The sequence below is a fragment of the Neomonachus schauinslandi genome, chromosome 7 (assembly GCF_002201575.2).
Source record: "Neomonachus schauinslandi chromosome 7, ASM220157v2, whole genome shotgun sequence".
NCBI lineage: Eukaryota > Metazoa > Chordata > Mammalia > Carnivora > Phocidae > Neomonachus > Neomonachus schauinslandi.
Genome location: NC_058409.1, coordinates 101,725,671 through 101,748,004, shown reverse-complemented (window position 1 = coordinate 101,748,004; position 22,334 = coordinate 101,725,671). Strand labels below are relative to the sequence as shown.

The 22,334-nt window shown below is 39.1% G+C and overlaps 1 protein-coding gene across 13 annotated transcripts in view; it reads right to left on the bottom strand.

The window, feature by feature from the left end:
- EBF1 (EBF transcription factor 1) overlaps window positions 1-22,334 on the bottom strand; it is a 394,047-nt gene that overhangs the window by 349,932 nt on the left and 21,781 nt on the right. For 12 of the 13 annotated variants that reach the window (XM_021697812.1, XM_021697789.1, XM_044916873.1 and 9 more), the window contains exon 6: window positions 19,866-19,934. The exons of the other annotated variant lie outside the window; for it this stretch is intronic. In XM_021697812.1, coding sequence (XP_021553487.1) covers window positions 19,866-19,934 — 69 coding nt within the window. The remainder of the gene's footprint in view (window positions 1-19,865; window positions 19,935-22,334) is intronic. 13 annotated transcript variants of the gene reach the window in all.

The following is a 22,334-nucleotide window of genomic DNA, read 5'->3' as shown; positions in this document are numbered from 1 at the left end:
TCAGATGGCAAAAGGATAAGGACCTCACCTCAGGGCACTTCTTCGGGATAAATGACCAGTTCTTGTCCATGTTGGAAAGGGTTGTTGGCCCAAAGCACCATGGGGCCAGTGACCCCTTGCTGGTCATTAATTGTTACCGAATTCCCTGGAACCAAGGTCATTATCACTAATATAAACTTAAATAAAAATTCCAGAGACATATGGATTTCTTTTAATGGTCAGTCTTATTTCTTTTGGTTTTTATAGGGCATTACTATAGAATTAATGTTCAATACATTAGCTCCGTAGTTGGTTTGTCTTAACACTTGATCCCGCTTAAAGTAAAGGTTTATTGGACATAAAATAAGAAATGAAGGAAAGAAAACGAAAAAACAGGAAATCCTGAGAGGGCCTATTCTGTACCTGGAATTCTCAGAAAGTCATTATCCATGGGACTCACAAGTTTGTTTCCTTGGTAATCTGCCAAGATATTATAATGTTTACATGTACGGGTTCAAGAATTTCATTTCAAATTTTAAAATATGCATATATAGATATATGTACATATTCTACATATATAGAATCCTGGACAAAGTTTTGTTTCTTGGTTTTTTATCTCCTTATGTAACAAAAGAAAAAATGTTTTTGCAGTTTTGTGAGATTCTTATTTCTTTGAGCTTAAGGGATATACACTGTATTCTCACACACAGGCACAAGCCCAGTATGCTAGCAAAGCATATAATTTCATAGCCTTATTCTAAAGATACTGTTATTTGGTCTTAAAGGGAATTATCCACCCAGGAAGTATAGATAAATAATAATTTGGAGTTACTATCTCACATAGATAAATGTGCTTGTCCACATGCCTCATATTTTACACGCCTACAATTTTTCTTGCTAACTCCCTTTCCCACCTTGCCCAAGTTATGCTACTAATAAATTTAAATATACCAACTCAATTAGTCTTGTAAGGTACATCATCTAATGACCTCACCCAATAGCCCCCTGCCTTAACCATAGATCTCAGCAATAGATGGGGGCCTTGCCCTCTTACTACCTAGCGGATACCTGGGACAAAGTAATGAAGGAGTGAAAGTTGGTTGAAAATATTGCTGGTTGCTCAATTCTAACTGTGAGGTTGCTATTTACTTATAGTATAGCTGCTGAGCAAGCAAATGTTTAAGAATAAGCTACTGTCCAATGTTAGATGTAAGAGGTGACCAGATTTACAGGAGTATAGAGGATTAAAATCATTGAGAGAGAGGGAACCTTACAGATCCTAAGTGTCCAATTCTCTCATTTTATAAATGGGGAAACTGAAACCCAGAGAAGCTAAGAGACTGGCCGAGGCTCAGGTATCTAAATAATGGCAGAGGCGGTATTAAAAACCAGGTCTCCTGTGTCCTACTTTAGCATTCTTCACCAGGTTGCTTCTCATTCTCATTACAAATGAAAAATCCAACTTCAGCATGAATGATTTAATTTATCAGGCCTGTAACAGAACCAAAGCATGCTCGCTCCTTAACAGAAGGATATTCTCGAATTTGGATTTGTAATGAAGGTAATAATATCTTGAAGATCGAAAATTAGCATAGTAGGACATTAACCTACATTGAATCTGATGCATAATGAGTTACTTCATGAACGTGAGGGAGGGGGCCAGGTGATGAGGGAGAAAGATGTGACTCAGTGGAATTGGTGGTGATTTGGAAAAGAGAAAGGGATTCTATACCAAGTGCTCTTTCTTTAATGAGTAAGGGCCCTGGAAGGGCCACATGATACCTCTAGGGTGGTCCCCACTCAGAGATAGGGGCTACATTTTATGTCATACAGTAGATGCTTCCCAAACATTTAGTGAAAAAATTAACATCCCGGTTCATCTTTCCTATTTGAGGTCAATGAAATCACTGGATGTTTGTCTCCATCACCTCTGTGAATGAAAACAATGGCTACCAAACAAGAGTATAACCCATCAAGAAACGATTTTTTATAGGTTGAGCAAAATTATTCTTTCTGGGTTCCAACATCCAAACATTTGGGAGCATAAGGGAATTCGGCTTCTCAAATGGTTTGTGCTAATATGAGAAGAGGAAAAGAGAAGGAGAGAAAATATACTGATTTGAAATTTCATCTTTTTTAAACTGGGCATTGGCCCCAATGACTAAATAGTGGATGCAGAAGAAAAAGTCTTAGCCCTTAGCTAAGTGACTGTCAGTCACATATTTGAACCAAGATAGAAAATTAACATTCCTCCAAATCAGCCCAGTCATTTTAGGCAGGCCAGATAGGCATCTAATACAGAGGCTGGGGTATATGTTGCTTCTCCTTTCTCCAACAACCTGAAAAAAGTACGGAAGCTGCTGATTACCCACTCCAGCCTCCCAGGTGAGCGCACTTTGCCTATGGAATCACTCTCTTGCGGTTCAGCTGGAGACTACACCAGGGGCTACTAATTTCTCTCAGCCCCCTGCCCATGACTTCTGCCCCTCCTTGGCAGTTCGAGAGGTGTGACAAATATGCTCAGGCAACATGGTACGCAAAGGCAGTTCTGAGTAGAGGGAAGTTTGACGTACTTTTTCCCCCTTCCACTACGATTTCTTCAGAATGAGATTGTACAACAACACCTCATTTCCTTTATTATTATTTCTGGAAAGGACGGTTTATTACATTTATTTAGGTTTAAATATACGATGATTTTTTAAACTTAGGACTTACTTTGAAAATTACCAAGTTCAATATTTACGTATGTCAGTGCCTTCCAGAGAAAGATAATAGTCAGAGACAACTGCTCGTGATGAGATGTCTAGAATAGAAGAACTTTTATAAAATCCCTACTGAAAGATGACTATTGATGAAATATCTCTGAGAAATATAAACAAAAATTGCTATTTTTTGCAAATGTTATGACATAGCATAAATAAGCACAGTTGCAAATGAGTGAAATATATAAGCTTCTAAAAATAAAGTAATAATTAAAAAAATAAAATAAAAAATAAAAATAAAGTAATAATTTATGATGGGGTATTCTGTAGTTTCCCCCTCTCCGGGACTGTTATTATTTCTTAGAAGCAATTTAACACACGCTCCTTGTATGTCCACTGTACCATTCTGGGCGTTGTTGGAAATATGGGGCCCATGGGTTTCCCTAGACCCAAATCCAGAAAATACAAGTTATACCCTTCCTTAAGGCTGATCTCACACAAGGTGAAATAAAGAGCAAAGCGGGACCCAGATGGCCAGAGTAGTAGCAGAAAAGCCACTGGAATCAGAGCCAGGGACTTGGCTTAAGGTCCTGGCTCTGAGGCTAATTAGATCTTTGAGCAATGTTACTGAGCTTCTGTTGGCCTCACCTTTCTCATCTGTAAAATGAAGGGACTGGACTATAATCTCTGAGAGTCTCTTCAGTTCAAAGGGAAACCTGGTCTGTTCCTATAAGAACCTAGATTCTTCTGAAAGCCTTCCCTGAAAGCCTTGAGACCTGGCTAGGTTTATTATTACTTTTATGAAGCTAAACTATTCATTCTCTGTATCTGTGAAATGGGTACAAAAACCCCTACTTATCTCATTTAGTGTTGTGGGAACTAAAGCAATATAGGTCAAAGAGCTCTATACACTGAAAAGACCTGAACACTATAAAATCTTTATTTCGTTCCCTCAGAGGTAGATGAGTGATCGAATTAAAGTGTTAGCCTCCCCCAAAGTTATATCTGTATTAGGAGAGATCAAAGGCTCTTAGCTAAAGCAATGAGAGTCTAATAGTAGAATGCCAAGCACCAACTAGGCTCAGGTGGGAAAATTTTGCATTCTTAAAAGCTCTGCAAACATTCCTTATTGTTTTTAAACCCAGCTGTTTAATCAAACCTCAAGGAGAATTTTCTGGTGGAACTCACAGACTTGCCCAAGCTACAGAGAATATGTATATGGGGGGAAGAGAGGATCAGTAAGCAAACGTTGTGTTAATGAATAAAGATCCCACATTTCAATCCTGAAAACCCTCATGTTGTTTTAGGCCCACCAGCACAAGCACAAAACTAGCTTAATAAACCATAGGATGTGAAAAATTCACTGTGATGGGCATACCCGAGAAGTCCCCCACTGAAGGGGACCTGTGGGAAGCATGCAGTCCACCCACGGCCCTGTCTTGAAACCAGACAGATGAAGCTGTCTGCTAGAAAACTGAGATTCCCTTTCACTTTTCCACAATTGCAAAGTTGTTTGTGGAAGGCGCCCGGAATCATTTATAACTGAAAGAACAAGAGAAGCCACCTTCAAACTCCAGTTTCAATAGGTCTGAAATCCTTCTGGAAACCCAAAGCGACTGCACCATTTGGTATTCCCAGAGAATATGAGCAACAGATAAAACTAATCCAACCCAGTGGAAAGAAGGGTCACGGCAGAGTTCGGACTGACTTCTTAGTAACATTCAGCCCCTGCGACAACTTTCCTTTCTCTGTCATTTCCATGTACCGTAGAACTTGAATTCATAATTCATACCCCTGTTTTAAATCCCCACCTCAAAGGGAGCCTGTAAGAATACTGACACGTTTGTGTCAAAAAACTCCCAAACAGTTACAGGGAAAGCACTGAGGTAGAGTTCTTTTCCCAGCAATCAGGAGGCTGCATACCTGGTTTATATGAGTTGCTAGTTCTTATGACCTCCTAATCCCCAGCGAACACTCTAGGGACATGGCTACTCCTACCAGGGTAGCCACAATTTCAATCAGACCTCCTCACACAGCTTACTCCTAATTTCTGCAATATCTAGCTGGCAAGTGAAGCCCAACAGGGACTCATAGATACAAACAAAAGCTCGCTACAACCGCTGTGTGTGGGAAACTGAGGAATACCCAGACAGTCTACTTGGAGCAGCAGAGAGAAATACAAAGTAATAGAATGTAACACGGTTTCCTGAAATTCAGAATACCAAACTTCCATGATACATCAAAGAATCAGACCTAATTCTGCCCTTATTATCTTGGGTATGTCATAATTCCTGTTGCAGAAACATTTTTAAGCCACTGTCTATCAGCAATTTGATGAAAGAAAAAAACTAACATCTCACAAGTAATGTTGAGAGCATCATGATTTGAAAGAAACTACTATTAGTAAACTAAACTGCACTCTAAATAAAGAAAATTACTGCTGTTAAGACGCACTGTTCTGAGAATTATCAGGAAGAGTACCAAAACGCGAACACTGCCGTATATAAGAAATTATTCAAGTATGCATTTGAGTAATTCTGCATTTTAATTTAACCCTTTGAAACATTAATCAAACCGTGGCTAATTATAGGAATTAAGGAATTAAACGATGGAATCTTCTAAAAGATATTATTTAAAAGGCAGTTTATACAATTACTTGTATAGATGTTTGCTTTAAAGAGGAAAACAGTTCTACCATAATGAAAAGGGTCTTAGAAAATTAAATTAACAAGGGGGGACCAGGCTGATATGAAACTAAATTAGCATCAAATGCAAATTACAGGGTACTTAATGGTAGAAACAGGTGCAGAGAAGAACCCTAAATGAGATAAATGAATAAAACATCCCTCTCCACAAATGTGGAAGCTGACACAAAGTCAATGATATGAATAATTCAGCAGCCTCCACACTGCTGTTGAGGTCAGCCTGCCTTGACCTTTGAAACAGGAAGTAAAATTCAGTTCAAATTTGAGTGACTGGAAATATAACAGTTATTTGTTTTTTATATTAAAAAACCCACAGAATTTTCCTTAAATACAGATATAGGAAAGATGCAATAGAATTATAGTTTGAACTAAAGAGACATTACATAATCCAAGTAGTTGGTAAACAAACAAAAAATCAAAAAATCGTTAGATAGGATTTTACCAAAACCACGTTTCAAAATATGGAAATTCTAAAAACAAAACAAGTAAAACGGGGCTATACAACCAGGGCTGGACTTACTGATCAAACTCCCTGTGAGAATAAATTTCTAAATTTGTACCCTTCCTTCAAATTATTTTGTTGTGTTGATGTCGATGTAAAAAATATTTTTAATTAGCCATGTATTTTTATTAATAACACAAAGTAATCGCTTACATTTGTAAGACAAAATTTTTTTAGATTTTTAAAAAAATCTTTATGAAGCCACTCTTTTTTTTAATCCTTCAAATCCTGACTTAATAAATGCTGTAGCCCCAAAATTAGTTTATCTTAGAAAAATGCAACCCGAGTTCTAAAAACAAATCATTCTCATAACTGACCATCTACCGTGATTCTATGTCTTTTATGCTTTCTTTCCTTCTTTTCATGCTTCAAAAGTATTTTGTGCGGTCAACTAGTGAAAATACTTTCTTCATTTCAAATTGAATTTGGTGCTGCTAGAGATTAACATGGAATGACAACAAACCAATTTCTACAAGTGAGAAAGTCAGCAAAATATATATGGTATATCACCTCATTCCTATTTTACAGGATGGCATAAAAGATGTTTGATAATAGCAGTTATCTCTGCCCTCCAATAGGTTCTATTAATGGGACCCACAACTTGGCTATCTACCTTTCATCTATCTACTGTACTTGTCAGATAAAAGATTATGTTGAAAGATGAGCTTAATTTTATTTTCTAGATTTAGAGAGGGTTAAAACCACAGACGTGCACGCGTGCGCGCACGCGGGCGCACACACACCAGCCATCTATGAGAGAGCAGTGGTAAACTAGATCTACAATATAATTACCATAGGAAGAAGTTTGAGATAGCCTTCTTCTAAATCCAAGTGTTCAGCAGAAGCAAAATTAAAGATGCGGGGTGTGTTTTTTTTAATTATTATTATTATTATCATATCAGCAGAATCACTCCTCACTCGACATTTAATAAAGGCTGATAGACCAAACATTGCTGATTTGGGGCTTGGTGTAATGACCGACCTGAGCGAAGGTTTGTGTACAAAGTGGCTCCCCATTAAATAGGGCTCTGTGGAACCAGCTGGTTCTCATTTTGAAACAACCGGTTTCTCTATCCCCAAGTGCTAAAGAAAATAATCCCTGCCATCTATGACTACACACTTTCACAGAGGCAGCAATGAGAATTTGATTGTGGAGATAATTAAAGTCATTCCTGGAACTTCCATGAAAAGAAAAGGGGGGGGGGGAGAGGTGGGTCGAAAGAAAGAATAGTCAATGATAGTGTTTGAAATTAAACTATGACAAATCATCTGGAGTGCAGAAGAGGGAGATGGAGCCCCCGCCCTTCACGGAATTCAGTTGAAGCCAGCTCTATTTTCTTCTCCACTCGGTTGCTCCAGGGGGAGGCCCGAGATGCCATTAGTCAGGGCCACAGCCCCCAGAGTCCGGCTTGGGCACAGAAGAATCGAAACACAGCCCGAGAAACTCCCTATCGCTGATGACGCATCACAAGGAGATTTTTTTTTTAATTTTCAATCTTAAATAAAATAGCCAGAGAGGAATCCATCTGGATTCTTCAACAGCCATCCTGGGTTGATCTGAGATTGTTTTAACATGAAAAAAGAAGAGGAAGAAGAAAAAATCAGACATTTGAAGGCATGCCTCTCAATCTCGGGGAAAGCTTGGTTTCTGTTTTTGTTTTGTTTTGTTTGGTATAAAGCCATGGTGTTCCATAAGAACCCATGCTTAAATGGCCCAAATGACATTTAGCTGAGCCTACAGTCCCTGCACGCCTGCAGATTTCATGGGCTTTGGGGGGAAAACTAAAGTACGCGTAATCTGTCTGTCTGCCCTATCTGCCTTTAACAGGAAGGAGAGATGGGCTCAATGAGGACGATCCAGGGCCTCTCAATTAACCTAATTAGTTCAGCACATTGCTCTCACAAATGGCACCTTATCTTGGAAATAGGGGAGAACTTCCTTCCTCCAGTAGACGCAGGAGCCCCCTAAAGCCACAGTGATGCAGCCTATCAACTGTGAGTGGTCTCTGCTTCCCCTCCCTCTTGCCAGCTAGCAGGTCAGAGAGCCCGGCAGACGCGCTGCCTGATTGGATTTTGTGTCCTAAGGACAGGAGGCAAGCTCCCGTCTGCCCAGGTGGCCTTGCAGAAGGCTGGGAAAAGGGATGCCCTGTGGGCAACTTCAAGCCCCTTCTTTCAGAGTCAACCAGGCACATGATGGGATTGAGGTGGGGGGACAAGGGGGTTGGGGGAGGGAGAGAGAGGAAGAGAGAGTGGGGGGGGGTGTTGGAGAGAGAATTCATTAACCCTTCAATCACTAGAGTAACATGTCAATTATACCTGCCTGAAAGAAAAAAGGGTGAATTCTTAAGTCATCTAACATTATATAAAACAAAGACCCTGCCAAAACATGTTACCCGAATACTGGCTTCACGTTTGATATAATAATGGGAATCACAAAAGTTACCCTACAAAAATAAAGCTTTCTCCCAAACTCTCTGAAATCTGCTTGTTTGCAAAGGATGCCCTGTGTATGTGTGTGTGTTTTAAATTCACGTTACCGTGTGTAATAGACACAGTAGTTAACAGAATATATTCTTGAAAATGTGCTTTGTGAGAATGTCAACAGCAGGGTTTTTCACTTACTTGTCTGCTCTGTGATTTACTTGATCAATTAAATAGTTAGGCAGTGAGGGGATTTGCATGGTAATCGTGCGAAGATTAACATTTTTAAGTGTAACAAATTTAATATTTTATCTTACATTTTCTGTTTCTCATCATTCTTTAATGGCAGTGCATTTTCACTTTATTGTGTAGTTATAACAAGCCTGTCTTTATGCAGAGAGATGAGACCACCAGCTTCAACAACTGCATTTGTAGCTCCTTTCATCTTTTCTTTCATTTCACAAAAACATACCCCAAGCACTTACTACATAGCAGTGAGGTTCTGAGCTGAGTGCTGGGGATATAGCAGTGACCAGCACATGCATATCACTGCCCTCTGGGGCTTACCGTCTACCTCCTAAAGAGTTCACCTGCCTCAGCAATACCAGAGGGAACTAAAATTAGAATTTCAGAGATGGAAAGGTCTTAGAGAGCTCTTCATTGCAGCCCTTATTTTAAAAATAACATCTATCTTCTTTGAATATGATATATGTGCCAGGTATTGTGCGAAGTACCCTCTGTGTATTATCCACTTATTCCTCACCACAACCCTATGAAGGAAGAACTACTATTCTCACCCTGGTCTTACAAATGAAGAAACTGAGGCTTCGGAAAGTTCAATGATCTGCCCACAGCCCCAGAGTCAACAGTGGCAGAGCTGGGATTTGATCCGAGGTGCTCTGACTCCACAGCCTGAAGTCTTAACCAGTGTGTAGACTGCCTGTAGGCTGCAATAAAGCCCCAGAGTTTGCCCAAGTTCAATACCACGGAGTAAAAGCTAAAAGGCAACTTTAACGCAGGAATACTTTTCCTCTGATCATGATCCCCATCTAAAATAGCAGTCTTCTATTTTTTTTAAAAAATCCATTTATTCTTTGCTTACCATTAATACTCCAAATTATTGGGTTTGTTTTTTTTTTTTTCAACTCGGAGGCACTGTAAGCTCCATGAGGGCAGGAACAATATGTGTCTTATTCACTGTTTTATCCCCAACCCTGAAAGCAGTGACTGGCATAGAGTACAGGCTCAATAAATATTTGTGGAAAGAAAAAAAGATGAATGAATAAATCCTCCTCCAAGGGGACTTAGTTACCACGATAAACTTCAGTAAAGCAACTCTGCTTAGAAGAAAGTCCCATGGCAATCATCACATTAAGAATAACAATCCACACAGAATATATTATGTTCAAATTGCAAGCACCTGATATGACTTCAGGCACCTAATATGTACCGCATCCTGTGCTAGATATATTAACCCTCACAGATCTTCAAAACTGAAATGACTTTTCCCCATTTTAAAGATGGGAAAGCTGGACATGGATGGAACTGGAGGGTATTATGCTGAGTGAAATAAGTCAATCAAAGAAAGACATGTATCATATGACCTCACTGATATAAGGAATTCTTAATCTCAGGAAACAAACTGAGTGTTTGCTGGAGTGGTGGGGGGTGGGAGGGATGGGGCGGCTGGGTAATAGACATTGGGAGGGTATGTGCTATGGTGAACACTCTGAATTGTGTAAGACTGTTGAATCACAGATCTGTACCTCTGAAGCAAATAATACATTATATGTTTAAAAAAAAAAAAGAAGAAGATAGCAGGAGGGGAAGAATGAAGGGGGGGAAATTGGAGGGGGAGACGAACCATGAGAGACTATGGACTCTGAAAAACAAACTGAGGGTTCTAGAGGGGAGGGGGGTGGGGGGATGGGTTAGCCTGGTGGTGGGTATTGAGGAGGGCACGTTCTGCATGGAGCACTGGGTGTTATGCACAAACAATGAATCGTGGAACACTACATCTAAAACTAATGATGTAATGTATGGTGATTAATATAACATAATAAAAAAAGAATAAAAAATATATATACTAAAGATGGGAAAGCTGAACCCCCGGAGAATCAGGTATTGGTAAGTAACAGTGAGGGGATCTGATCCTCAGCTAACGGACTCCTAAATCAATGCCTTTTCTATCATACTCTGCCCTGTCCCAGATTTCTCTTTGGATTAGCGCCTGTGTTTTCCCAGTGAAACGCACAATGGTTTACTCATCAAAATAGATGAGGACATGAGAACTCAAATATTGTCCCAGCAACGGGTTCAACAATTTACATGTCATATTATTATTATGCTTAGTCCCAAAAGTTAAGTGCCAAATCTCCTAAGAAAAATTGTTTAGATACAAAGGTTTAGATTAATACATTGGACCAAGGATGAATTATGGATACCAAGAAAAATAAGTGAGACTACATGAAATGCTAAAAACAGTATTTTTTTTTTTACTGGGCAATTGAGGACGGAAAAAAAATCAGGCTGAGAGCTAAGAGATGGGATTTCTAATCACTCGCTTCGTCACTAATAAAGTTCCTTGGGCTGTGTGCCTCAGTTTACCCACTGTAAAATGGAGTTAATTTGTGCCCTCACATTTGTGTGTGAAGAGAATTCTCTGAAATATTATACCATAAATATCTCTAAAGCTTTCAAGTACAGTTCAGATGTAAGCAACTATGACACTCTTTTTTTTTTTTTTTAAAGATTTTATTTATTTATTTGACAGAGAGAGACAGCGAGAGAGGGAACACAAGCAAGGGGAGTGTGAGAGGCAGAAGCAGGCTCCCCGCAGAGCAGGGAGCCAGATGCGGGGCTCGATCTCAGGACCCTGGGATCATGACCTGAGCCGAAGGCAGCCGCTTAACGACTGAGCCACCCAGGCGCCCCCAACTATGACACTCTTAATGGTCAAGTATTTTATTTGTTTTGTGTTATGGTGCTCATAAGCCCAGATTCAGATGCTGGTCTCTAAGAGACCCTAGGAACAACCAGAATAGGACAGTCCCACTCCTACAGCCACAGAAAGAAGGACTCAATTTTTTAAAGATATTTTGAGATGTACACCATTCATCTGAGTTTATAATCTGGTTTTAAGAAAACACCGAGATTGTATAGAGAAACATGGGTTTGCAACATTGTCTATAATAGTTTCAAAGATAACCAACTTTGTTTTCTAAAGATCTTTCTAACAAATACAAAAGAGACTTCTCATTTTTCATCTTTGTTTTTGTCTTTGTAAAGATTGTGTGTGTGTGTGTGTGTGTGCACACATAGATGTGTGTAGATGTGGGTGTGAGAGAAACCAGACCTGATGCAGGACCAAGGTTCTTCAAACTAACTTTCCATTTTGTGAGGAAACTTCACCATTGCATCCAAGACTACTAAGAATGGTGTTTTAAGACACTACTAACATCACAATACCAATAAAAAGGAAGCATATTAAAAGTAGGAGAAAACTATTGTTCTATTGAACAATAATAAATACGTTGCAAATAGCATGACTGTCTGATATTCAGATAAAGTGAAAAGAAAAAAAAGCGTTAGTCAGATCATGGTTGCTCTGGAAAGATGGAGGAGAAAACAACCTCTGACCATTCGGAAAGTTGTCAGCTGAGAGGAGAGCACCGTCCAGTGCGGGCAGAGTACTCAGGGCACTAGCAGCATCCTAGGCCATACGAGAAAGGAGCAGCTAATGTCATGAAACAAAATATCCTAACATTTCCTTTTGCTAATTTCTAATTCACTGATTAAGAAAGACAAGAAAAATATACTTCAATCCTGAAATGCCACGTCTTGAGTGTTCACACCCTACACAAGGGCTCTTCTGGTCTACCCACCCACCTCCCCACACACATCGGATCAATATTTGGTCAGTCGAGCAGCAAATGAGCAAAAAGTTCTTGAGGGATTCTTGATATTGATTAAAAGGGCATTTTTTCTAAACCACTACAAACTTTCCATGAACCAAAATCTTAGAATCTTGCCAAAACCCTCTACGATATGTATAGCAACCATGTCCAGGTTAAAAATGCAATGTGCAATTTGATTATTATTTTCTCTTTTTTCTCTGCCCTGGCACTGAAAGTGTTAAAGAAAACAATAAAAGAACAAGTAAGTGTACAGGGTAGGATTTACTGGCATTTACTTTTAATCTATGGTCCTTCACTCTGTAGCTTATCGGGCCTCTGTCAGTCCTTTTTCCTCCTTTATACTTCACGAGGAGCCCCCCATGCTGCTACTGAGAGACAGAGCCCAAGTGTCTATAAGCTTTTTGTCAGGTAAAAAGAGAAGAAAAAGGAAAGGAACAAGAGGAAAAGCAAAGCTAAGAGGCATCTATTAGATGTCACTAGGCTTTTGTATTCATGTCAATGATTCAGGATTAGAGTATTTGAAATAATCTTATTGAGAGGAATCAAAAGGCCCACCGAGTGAGAGGCTGCTCTGTAGCATATGGCAAAGGCACGAACAATATCTTATTAAAGATGTGTTGGCTATAACACTATTACTTTATATTACATTACAAAACTATTGTGCCTCAAACAGTTAGCGGGATGGTATAGTTACCGAGTGCCATTTTGGAGGTTATTGTGTGGGATCAAGCTATATAATTTGCCAGCTTGTCTAGTTAAGTCTTTCCAAGTAGGGTTTGCAGGCAAGTTTGGAACTGAAACGAAGCACTTCACCTTCAAAAATAAAAATCCCCAAAGCACAGCGAAGACCACTCTGTTCCCACTGAAAGTGGAGTATATATTACATGGATGAAATGCCAGTGGCATTCTTTTCCCCCAAATCAGGTTCATTAAGTTTGCATCATTTACCATATGTGACCCCCATCCCCCATTGAAAAATATGCAGGTTTTTTTTTTCCAGCTTGATTCCCCTCCTCGTGAAGAACATGCACACACATACATACATACACACACACACACACACACTCAGCTTCACACTTTAGCAGGATTAAGGCAATTAAAATTCTATTACAATAAGTACTGTAACGTTAAAACCTTCATTTGCTTCTGGACAAAGGCTTGTAACTGGAGAGTTTGCGAGGGAGATTTATCTTCAACTACCCACACCTTTAAAGCCAATAAGCAACCAAAACCAAACGTGTACTGTTCACCATATTTCATTGCTTGCAATTGGAGTATTTAGGTCAATTTTATATTGTCCAGAACAGGGTAGAGTTACCCAGTTTGTAAAAGGAAAGCTAGAACGGGGGAGAGGAGAGAATGAGGAATTAGCAGTCTATTTCAGATAATGCCTCATGCCAATTAAAATGACCAAAATACCATCTCTTTATATGAAGGAAAACTCTAAATGGAGTTTTTAAAATCTGGTCAACTCTTCTTACAGAGTTTGGTCAGGTGCCCGCAGTAGGGAGAGTGAGGGGAATTTATCAATGGAGAGTTGCACTTGGGGAGGGTTTTGGGTTTTTTTTTTTCCCATTCTAAGCAAATTCATTTAGAAAAGTAAAAGCATATTTAATATAGTAATATATTCTCATCACAAACTGACTATGCAAAGTTGCTAGATGACACACAGGGGACTTTGTACTGCTTTTCTGTATTTTTCCAAAACTGTCACAAAAGCAAAGTTATGAAGACATGGGATTAAAAACCCCCACCACGAGCAGATGCCCGGGCCAGTTACACACATAACACTGTTGATTCTCTGAAGCTTCGTTAAATACATTTCTTGGAAGTTGCTGCCATTACTTCCTTTACAGGAAAACCACTGTTGTTCATTATACAGTGTCTGCAGTAGTATTATACCATGTAAAAATACTTTGCATTATGATACATTGTCAGCATATTTCAAATGCATGTTAATGTATCCTGGCTGTGTATTTGGGAATAGCTGATAGCAAATGGAATACAGACTGCTATTAGTTTATTGTATTTGCTATTTTCTTATCATGGTAGCAAACTGCACACAAATGTACACGGTTCATCTCATATTCAGAATGGTATTACTTGATATGTGATAAAATTTAGAATGATACGCTCTCACATCAGCCTCATCGCTAATAATCACAGAGGAATTCCCACTGAGAAAACAAATGTATTAAATACAGTAGGGTTAATAAACAACCATAAATTAATGTTCCACGTCAGTACTGGCTTTTCACTTCTGGAAAAAGGCAAACCTCTCAATACAACCAAGAAGACAGCAATTATCCTGCCTGGGGCAATTGTAAAGGGTGAATTCCTCCTCCTTTTATTTTAACGGAGCACTCAAGGTTAGGAAATCAGATGGTATAAAGGCTTATCAGAACTCCAAGAAATGCAATTTCACCTCTGGTTGTTCACACCCCAGACAGCAGTTTGTGTATCTTACATTGTGATTATGTGCAGTGGTCGGTCCTTCTAAAAACTGGGTAGAGGCCAAAACAATGAGTTGAAAGGTCAGTGAAATGAAACTCTGAGGAAAAGCCTCATTTGCAACAAAGTATATATTATGTTCACAGAGTTGAGGACTTTATTACATACATATTACATAGCCACTCTATGGTAATTCCAAAGTTTTACTATTGTCTTCCTGTTTTACAGGTGGACGTAATCTTCTATAAATACATCGGGCCAATTTAATCAGGAAATTAGATGTTGATAAGACAACACTAGACATTTCTAAAAAGTTCAGTCATAGCATTTACACCTCTCAGTTGAAGAAGGGATCTTAAGAAAAATTTCTTCTCTGAACAAGCTTGACATGGTCAAGCTTTTCATATGCTGTATGTCATGTAAATTCAACAGGTAAAATAAGCATTATACTATTTTCACTCCTGAACATTCTATTTCAGACAATAATCATAAAGAAAATCCAACTAGTGTTACCTAAGTGAAAGTGATCTAGATGTGGAAGATCCTTAGACAATCCTGGAAAAGACAAATACAGGCTTTTTTTCTTCCTGTCTTTTTAGGACACCCTTGGGTCAGTGTGACCTAAAGAGTAGTGATTCTAAACAAGCTAACTTTTTCATGTCATAGAATTCATGTATTTTTTAAAATGTATCACAAGCTTACATCTCAAACATAGATATAAGGATCTTATAAATGGAAAAGAAAGACAAATCTGTTAAAGTTTTAATAAGCAAATGCAAAATTTTTAGAGGTATATTAGTCAACAGGCTTTAAAAATCCATGCTCATACTAGCTGTGAGGAACTCAAAATGTGCAGGCTATTCAAGCCATGTTATATCTCAAAAGGACTATGTCTAAATTCACATGAGATAGGAAAACATGATTTGAGGAAGAATTTCACCCTTTATTATTTCTATCTATTAAAAGAAAAAATTCCACGTGTTAACTACCCAGGATCCACAGTGCAAGGACATGAAGAATTGGGAACTTATTTTGTCCCTTTACTTAGTGTTCTATTTCATCAGTCACACTGATCCTAAATTGAAAAACCAAACAAACAAACAAATACTGAGCCATACCCTATCCTGCCCTACTGGAAATAAGCACAACTAATCTGACCGGAAACTTCAGGGCTCTGTGTGAAAGGAATCCTATAGTATAATTCATATAATTCAGAGAAAGAAATGTTTTTGTAAGACCATCTGTATTCACCCATGTCATTGCTCTAAGATAGTTTAGTGAATCAAGGATAGGAAAATAAAGAGTTTTGTGAAGCAAATCAAGAATGGATGGTAACCCTAACCAACTAGATACGGAATAACAGTCTGCACACTTCATATATTCAGTTCAAGTATTTATAAAGAAGTTTCCATGTAGAAAAGGGAAGATTTTTTTTTATAGATTTAGAAAAACTGGGTTCCCAATTCGGACTACCCTGTGTGACTTTTGTCATTACCATCTTTTCTGACTCTTACAAAGTAAACCTAATTAAGAACCTCCCTCATTAGTCTTCCAGAAAAATTAGCACAGCTTATGCTAATTACTCCTGCAAAATTTAATAAACTCGTTGAAATAGGAATAGTCTAATGAGGTTTTATTTATTGAACTAAGATAACTCCAAGGAAAAAGGTTAGGACACAAGGATATCCAATGTGGTAATAAAACTACAATTTATTCAATTTCTAAACACGGATTTTATTGCAAACCTTTTAAATTCAAATATGAGTTACTGTGTGAATATGTTAAATCAATCTCCACCTTAATTTAATAACAGCAAGACAGTTTTTACTTTTTACTTTAACAATAATTACCACACATAGCCGTTTACCTCAATGATAATGAAATTTACTGTTATTAGTTCCTGGTCATCAGTTATTAAACATAACACATATGACTTTTTGCATGTCTACGCAGCCCAAATACTGGGATCGTTGGGCACATCCTGGTCTTTATAATTCTTAATCAAGCCATTTGGCATCAGGCCAAAATATGACCTGGCAGTCAACTCCACATGCACACCTTCTACATTTGCAGAAATCTTCCTCTAAACTTTTTTGAAGGGACTTGACAAATTGTCACAAATGTAAAAAGAATGTGGGTCATATTTTTCTTACTCTGTTGCATGCTATTATAAAAGAAGGAAGTAGAAACCCATTTTCTAAATCACGACATGCAACTGCTGATTTTGTTAATTCCATTTTTTTGATAGACAACCCCACGCTGATGTCCCCAAATCACTGGCAGCAAAAAATACAGCCAAAATTTAACACAGAAATAGCTTGGCCTGCACTATTGCTGTATGACCAGAAAACGTCTTCTATCTACCCTATAAATAGTTTTCCTGAATAACCACTGCTAAAAGTCTTTTGACTGATAAAAATAGCAGTGTTCTTCCAAAATCCGAAGGACAAGCAAAGGAAGCTAAAAATTATTGGTGCCCGAAAGGTGACTTCGTGCTAAAACTATGCTAAATCCTAACACAGTGATTGCCTGTACCTTCAGCTCCATAATTGCATATTGTATGCATCTTGTAAAAACAGTTACTGTTGCCACTGAATGCAGGCCCCATAACCTATTTTTGCAAAATATGCAGAGATTCACATCCATAAATCTGAAAGCAAATCAAACCCTAAGCACGTAACGCAGATATTATGCAATCGGTAATATAGAATCAAATTGGAAACTATGAAATTCAAACACGGTTGCCATCATTTTTTTTTTCCTTTGCAGCAATTTTATGGAATTGAAAAATCTTTTCTATTTTGCCCTTCCTCGTGTGAGTTCTTTTCTTGTTGTTATTTTCTTCTCTCATTGTTAAAAATGAAAGTTTCACATATCAGCAGAGACAGGGCTGGAGCTTTTAAAACCTTTGGCAGACTCAAGGACAAATAAATTCTGAAAACTCAGATGCAAATAAAAATAGCTAAATGGGGTTTTGCATATCAACTGGCATCACTGCTTGAAAAGACAGTTCATGGGAGACAGTGGCAATCGCCAGCAAATAAACATATGTTGAGGCTTCTGCAGATCCACTGGGTTTCAGCCGGTTTTAAAATACTCCTCTCTTAAGAGACCAACATTGGCTACACACTGTTTTCTACTTTGTCAAACCAAAAAGGGAAAAAATGAAAAGGAGAAATGTCATGAGTAATATCTCTCAAGCCACCAACAGTATAAAGTGCATACTTATTTTGCCTAAATTGTTTGAACTACCCCAGCCAAGAAAAGGTTTTAAGTACCCTACTGGGACAGATGCTAGGCGGCAACAATAGAAGCCACACTAATGCAATCCAGGTAACACAATCCTGTTTCAAAAACACGGGCCGGGCTAATTACAGCGCTGCTGAGTCAAGTTTCTTATGCCATCGCAACCCCCAAGAACAGGTCAAAATCAAATGTTATTCAAACCACAGTCATATCAACCTTCTATATCAGAGTCACAGCTTAAAACCAAATGAAGAACTTAAAAGCTTAACCCATTCACTAGCAAAAGAAGTGTTCTCATTGCGGGTGGCAAGGTACGGTTGCTTGTCATCATCTACACCAAAAGAAACTGTGCAGCAGAACAGAATGCTTATAGTTTCAAAGTTTGTAGGACTGTTTGGGCTGGTCCTTTGATCAGAACACTTTCTTTTTAACAGAAGCGTCAGGAAAAACTTGCTTAAAATAACAAATGGTATTTCGAAGAGATGGATTTAAATAAAACAAACAGCATAAAGGTTATATTTAGTTTTGACCTTTTCCATCGGAAGATTTATCTTCCATTGCAGAAAAAAGGAATTACACGAATGGCAGGTCTGCTCTCGCACATAAACATGCTATTCCAAACCTACAGGCGGCATACAACCTCACCTCACACGAAAAACGTGTATTAACTTGGGAATCAAGTATATTAAGACTCAGTTATCAAGCAAAGGAGTATGTTTTGGGTAAATATTAGAGAGATATTTAGTTAAAATACCTGATTGAAACGTAAGCTTTATAAAGCTAGTGGGCAACAAAAAATTGGTTTGAAGCCTGGAGAATCACATGAATCCAAATCAACAAATCAATGTTTTGACATAAATTACAAGGAAGCAGTTTTTCAGTTAACTGAAAAACAATAAAGTAGCCCCAAAAGGTAAAGAATTGGAAAGACAGATAGATAGGGTTTGTTTTTTATTTTGTTTTGTTTTGTGGGTTTTTTTTTTTCCCAGTAAAAATCATCATTATCAAACCCAAAGAGGAACTTTTGTTCAGCTGTTAATTTCCTCCATGAGGGATCCGTCAGTCTAATTTACAAGACTCTTTTCCAGCTAGTGGAGGGTGTTAGCTCTTTCCCTAGCTGACAACTGACAGTAACCATAAACCTTCCAGGCCATTTAACTCTCAATGAGTAATGCTAGGTAACAAATGGTTTATCATACATATTTCCATACAATGAATTTCAATAATTAAAATGTAAAATGAATATTTGGGATGCGACTTCACATAATATGTGCACACACTGACTCCAAATTGCACCCAACAACTAAAACAGATTTATTGTTCTACAGTGATTTACTTGGTCATGTCAGATTAGTAATATGGATCTGTTTAAAAACACAATAATTAAGACAAGCAGGATAAATTAATCAACTTACAATACAGTATGAGCTACCATCAAATGCCGGGAGATAACACTAGAAAGTCTTGGTTCACAGATCTCCTTAAAACTGCTTTTATGCATAAATAAAACCTTAAAATGTAGATGGATTACGTCCAACAGAACTACTGTAGCTAAAAGTGATAATGATTCAAACATTTTTCAAATAAAAGTTAAATATTTATAAGCACCCAACCACATTTCATAAATCACAAACTATTATTATTTTATTTCTGTAGCTTCCTGGCACAGCATGAGGATTGAGCCACAGAAAGTCAGGAAAGAGAAAAATATTCTTTTAAGAGCATGAATCAGACAGAAAACCAAAGCAATCCAAGAACACGGGCCTCCAAAGAACATTCCAACTGGCTTTCCCAGGGATCGCAAAAGCTCGGCGCAGACTAGTCATGACCAACAGGCAAATTTCGGCCACGTGCGTTCCTCACCCTCGCCCATGAGCAACACAAGGCAGGTGTTTCATTATAATGAGGAATAAGAATCCAGTGAAAGTAGAGTGGTCCCTACCTGTCAATTATCACTGGATCTGAGGGAGTCTCATTTCGGTTGCCACAGCTCTTCTTGTCACAACAGCGGCTATGGAGCAAAAGGGAAAGGATTTAGTACAACCATCACAATGTGAAATCATCATTTAGGCAGACAGAAGGTTCAAATTGCTGGGTTGCAAATGCTAGAATTACCACAAAGCCATACCTGGCAATCAACGGATCCCTGGGACAGAAAATTCTATGTGGTTCGTCTATGGGTTAATGGCCAGGCTTAACCTCTCCCTGAACAAAGAAGGAGGGAGGAAGAGGGACTCTCCCGGAGCCACGACTGACAGACCTAAGATGGGGTCTCCCCATCACTGCCCGCAGTATTAAAGAGTTCACTGTGAAATGCATTATTATTACATCTACCCAATGAGAATATTCAGGGTTGTGGGTGGCTCAAACGTTCTTCCCTCAAGATCACACTAATTGTGTGGAACGCGTCAATAATGAGGTATGAGTGATTTCTCCCCCTCCAGTAATTCTGTATTAAATGGATTTTTTTTCTTCTCCTTTCTCTTTCAAAGGAGAAATCTCTTTCCTTCAACCCCAGCCTGCCCAAAATCCTAAAGCTATAACTGTTTGCTTTTGAACCATCTTCATGAGAATAAAAGTACAACATAATAATGAAGAAGAAGAGGCAAGATAAAAGAAAGTGGAGATCCACATGTTGTCTGGCTTCTGTGTCCTGTGCTGGCCACCATTTTAGTTTTCTGGATGCATTATGGACAGTTGATCCAAAGGCTAGCACAGCCCTGACAATGGATGCTCTTAATTAGGTTAGAGAAAAAACAGCCATGGGCTAGAAAAGCACCCACTATCAAAATCCCACCCTAGCTGTGAGGAAAAGACTGTCCATTTCTGTAAAAGTGGGATGCTTCTGGGGGGGGGGGGACAGAATTGAGGTTTTTAAAAATTACCCATGGTCAATGGAAAACTATCCATCTGAGACTTGTTTGCAGATAAAATATATGTGCACTGGTCAGTCTACACCCAGGGGCACGCTATAAAACACATGTTTGATCAGTCAAGGAGGCAAGGAAGTTATCCAAGGGTTATACATTATCACGTGCCATAAATAAAATATGCACTTTTCTCCCTCTTTCTTACACAGGCGTGTGTACACACACATACACACACACACACACATACATTTTACTTAGTGAATCATAGGGCCTAAATTTAGAAAGCTGATGGAGAAAACCAAACATTGAACTTCATTTTCAGGACCCAGAAATATACTCCTGGATAGAGAGTCTTTCACCAAAGTTGGGAAGTCTCTTTCCTAACTATATCTCTGAGAAGAGAATCAGCTTCCAAATTTGGTGTTAATTCTCTTTGTCTCTCATATCTTCGGAAAGCAATCGTAAGAACTGTGTCTCCTTTATTAAAGCCCCAGCTGAAGGTCACTTCATCCACCTTTTCCTTTCTGATTCAAAGGGAACTATTTCCTTTTAGGCCTACATTCTAATATACCAGGACTATGGGGCTAGAAAGCCCAAAGTATCCCAATACCCAAGAGAGAGATGTGGAAACAAGGGAATGAGAAGTAGAGTGGTTGGAATGTTTGTAAAAAAAATGATAGTTAAAAAATTAAACTCCATCATCCCTTAACTCTGATCCCCTACGCCTACATTTCAAGGGCTTGCCAGAAGAGCCTGGTGGTTAAGAACTCACTGGCTCCAGAATCAGACAGAGCTCCCTGTGCCACCTGAAGCGAGGTACTCTACCCCACAGAATCTTAGTTTCCTCATCTGCGCAATGGGACAACTGTGGTGCCCACCTCGAAGTGTCAGTGCAATCAGGGTATAAAGCTGGGCTCTGCGACTGGTCCTACTAAGTGCTCCATGGAGGGCAGCATCATTATCACCTCCTGCTCCTGCCTCCTCCGACCTCCTCTTCCTCCGAACCTGAGCAAAGCTGCCCCGTGTTCCACAGAAGCAGCAGGCCTCCAGCAGCTGCCTATCAACAGATCCCATGTTGTCTTTACCCAGGGAGAAAACCGGTAGGTGGGAAGGCCTATTTCTCCTCATCATTTTCCATCCCCTCCCCCTTTCTCTTCCCCAAACAGTGAGTGGGCAACGCAAGTTGCTGATGGTAGAACCCTCACCGGGTCCTGTCCAGACTCGTGCCCTCCAGGGGCTCTTCCACCTGGCATGATGGCAACTTCAGAGTAGAATCTCCATGTCATGCCTGCTTCTCTCTCTCCTCACTACCATCACCCTCATCCACGTCGCTTTCATTCTTCACTTGGACTTCTGCAGTGGCCTCCCATCTAGCCTTGCTGCCTCCACGCTTTACTTCCTAGAACAGCCAGAGGGCTCTTTTCAAAATGTCAATGGGACTGTGTCACTTCACAGTCCAAGACCTATTACTGGCTTCCCCCAGCACTCAGAACAGCTCTATGGCATGCCATGATGCCAGACCACCGTCCAGCCTCCTGTCA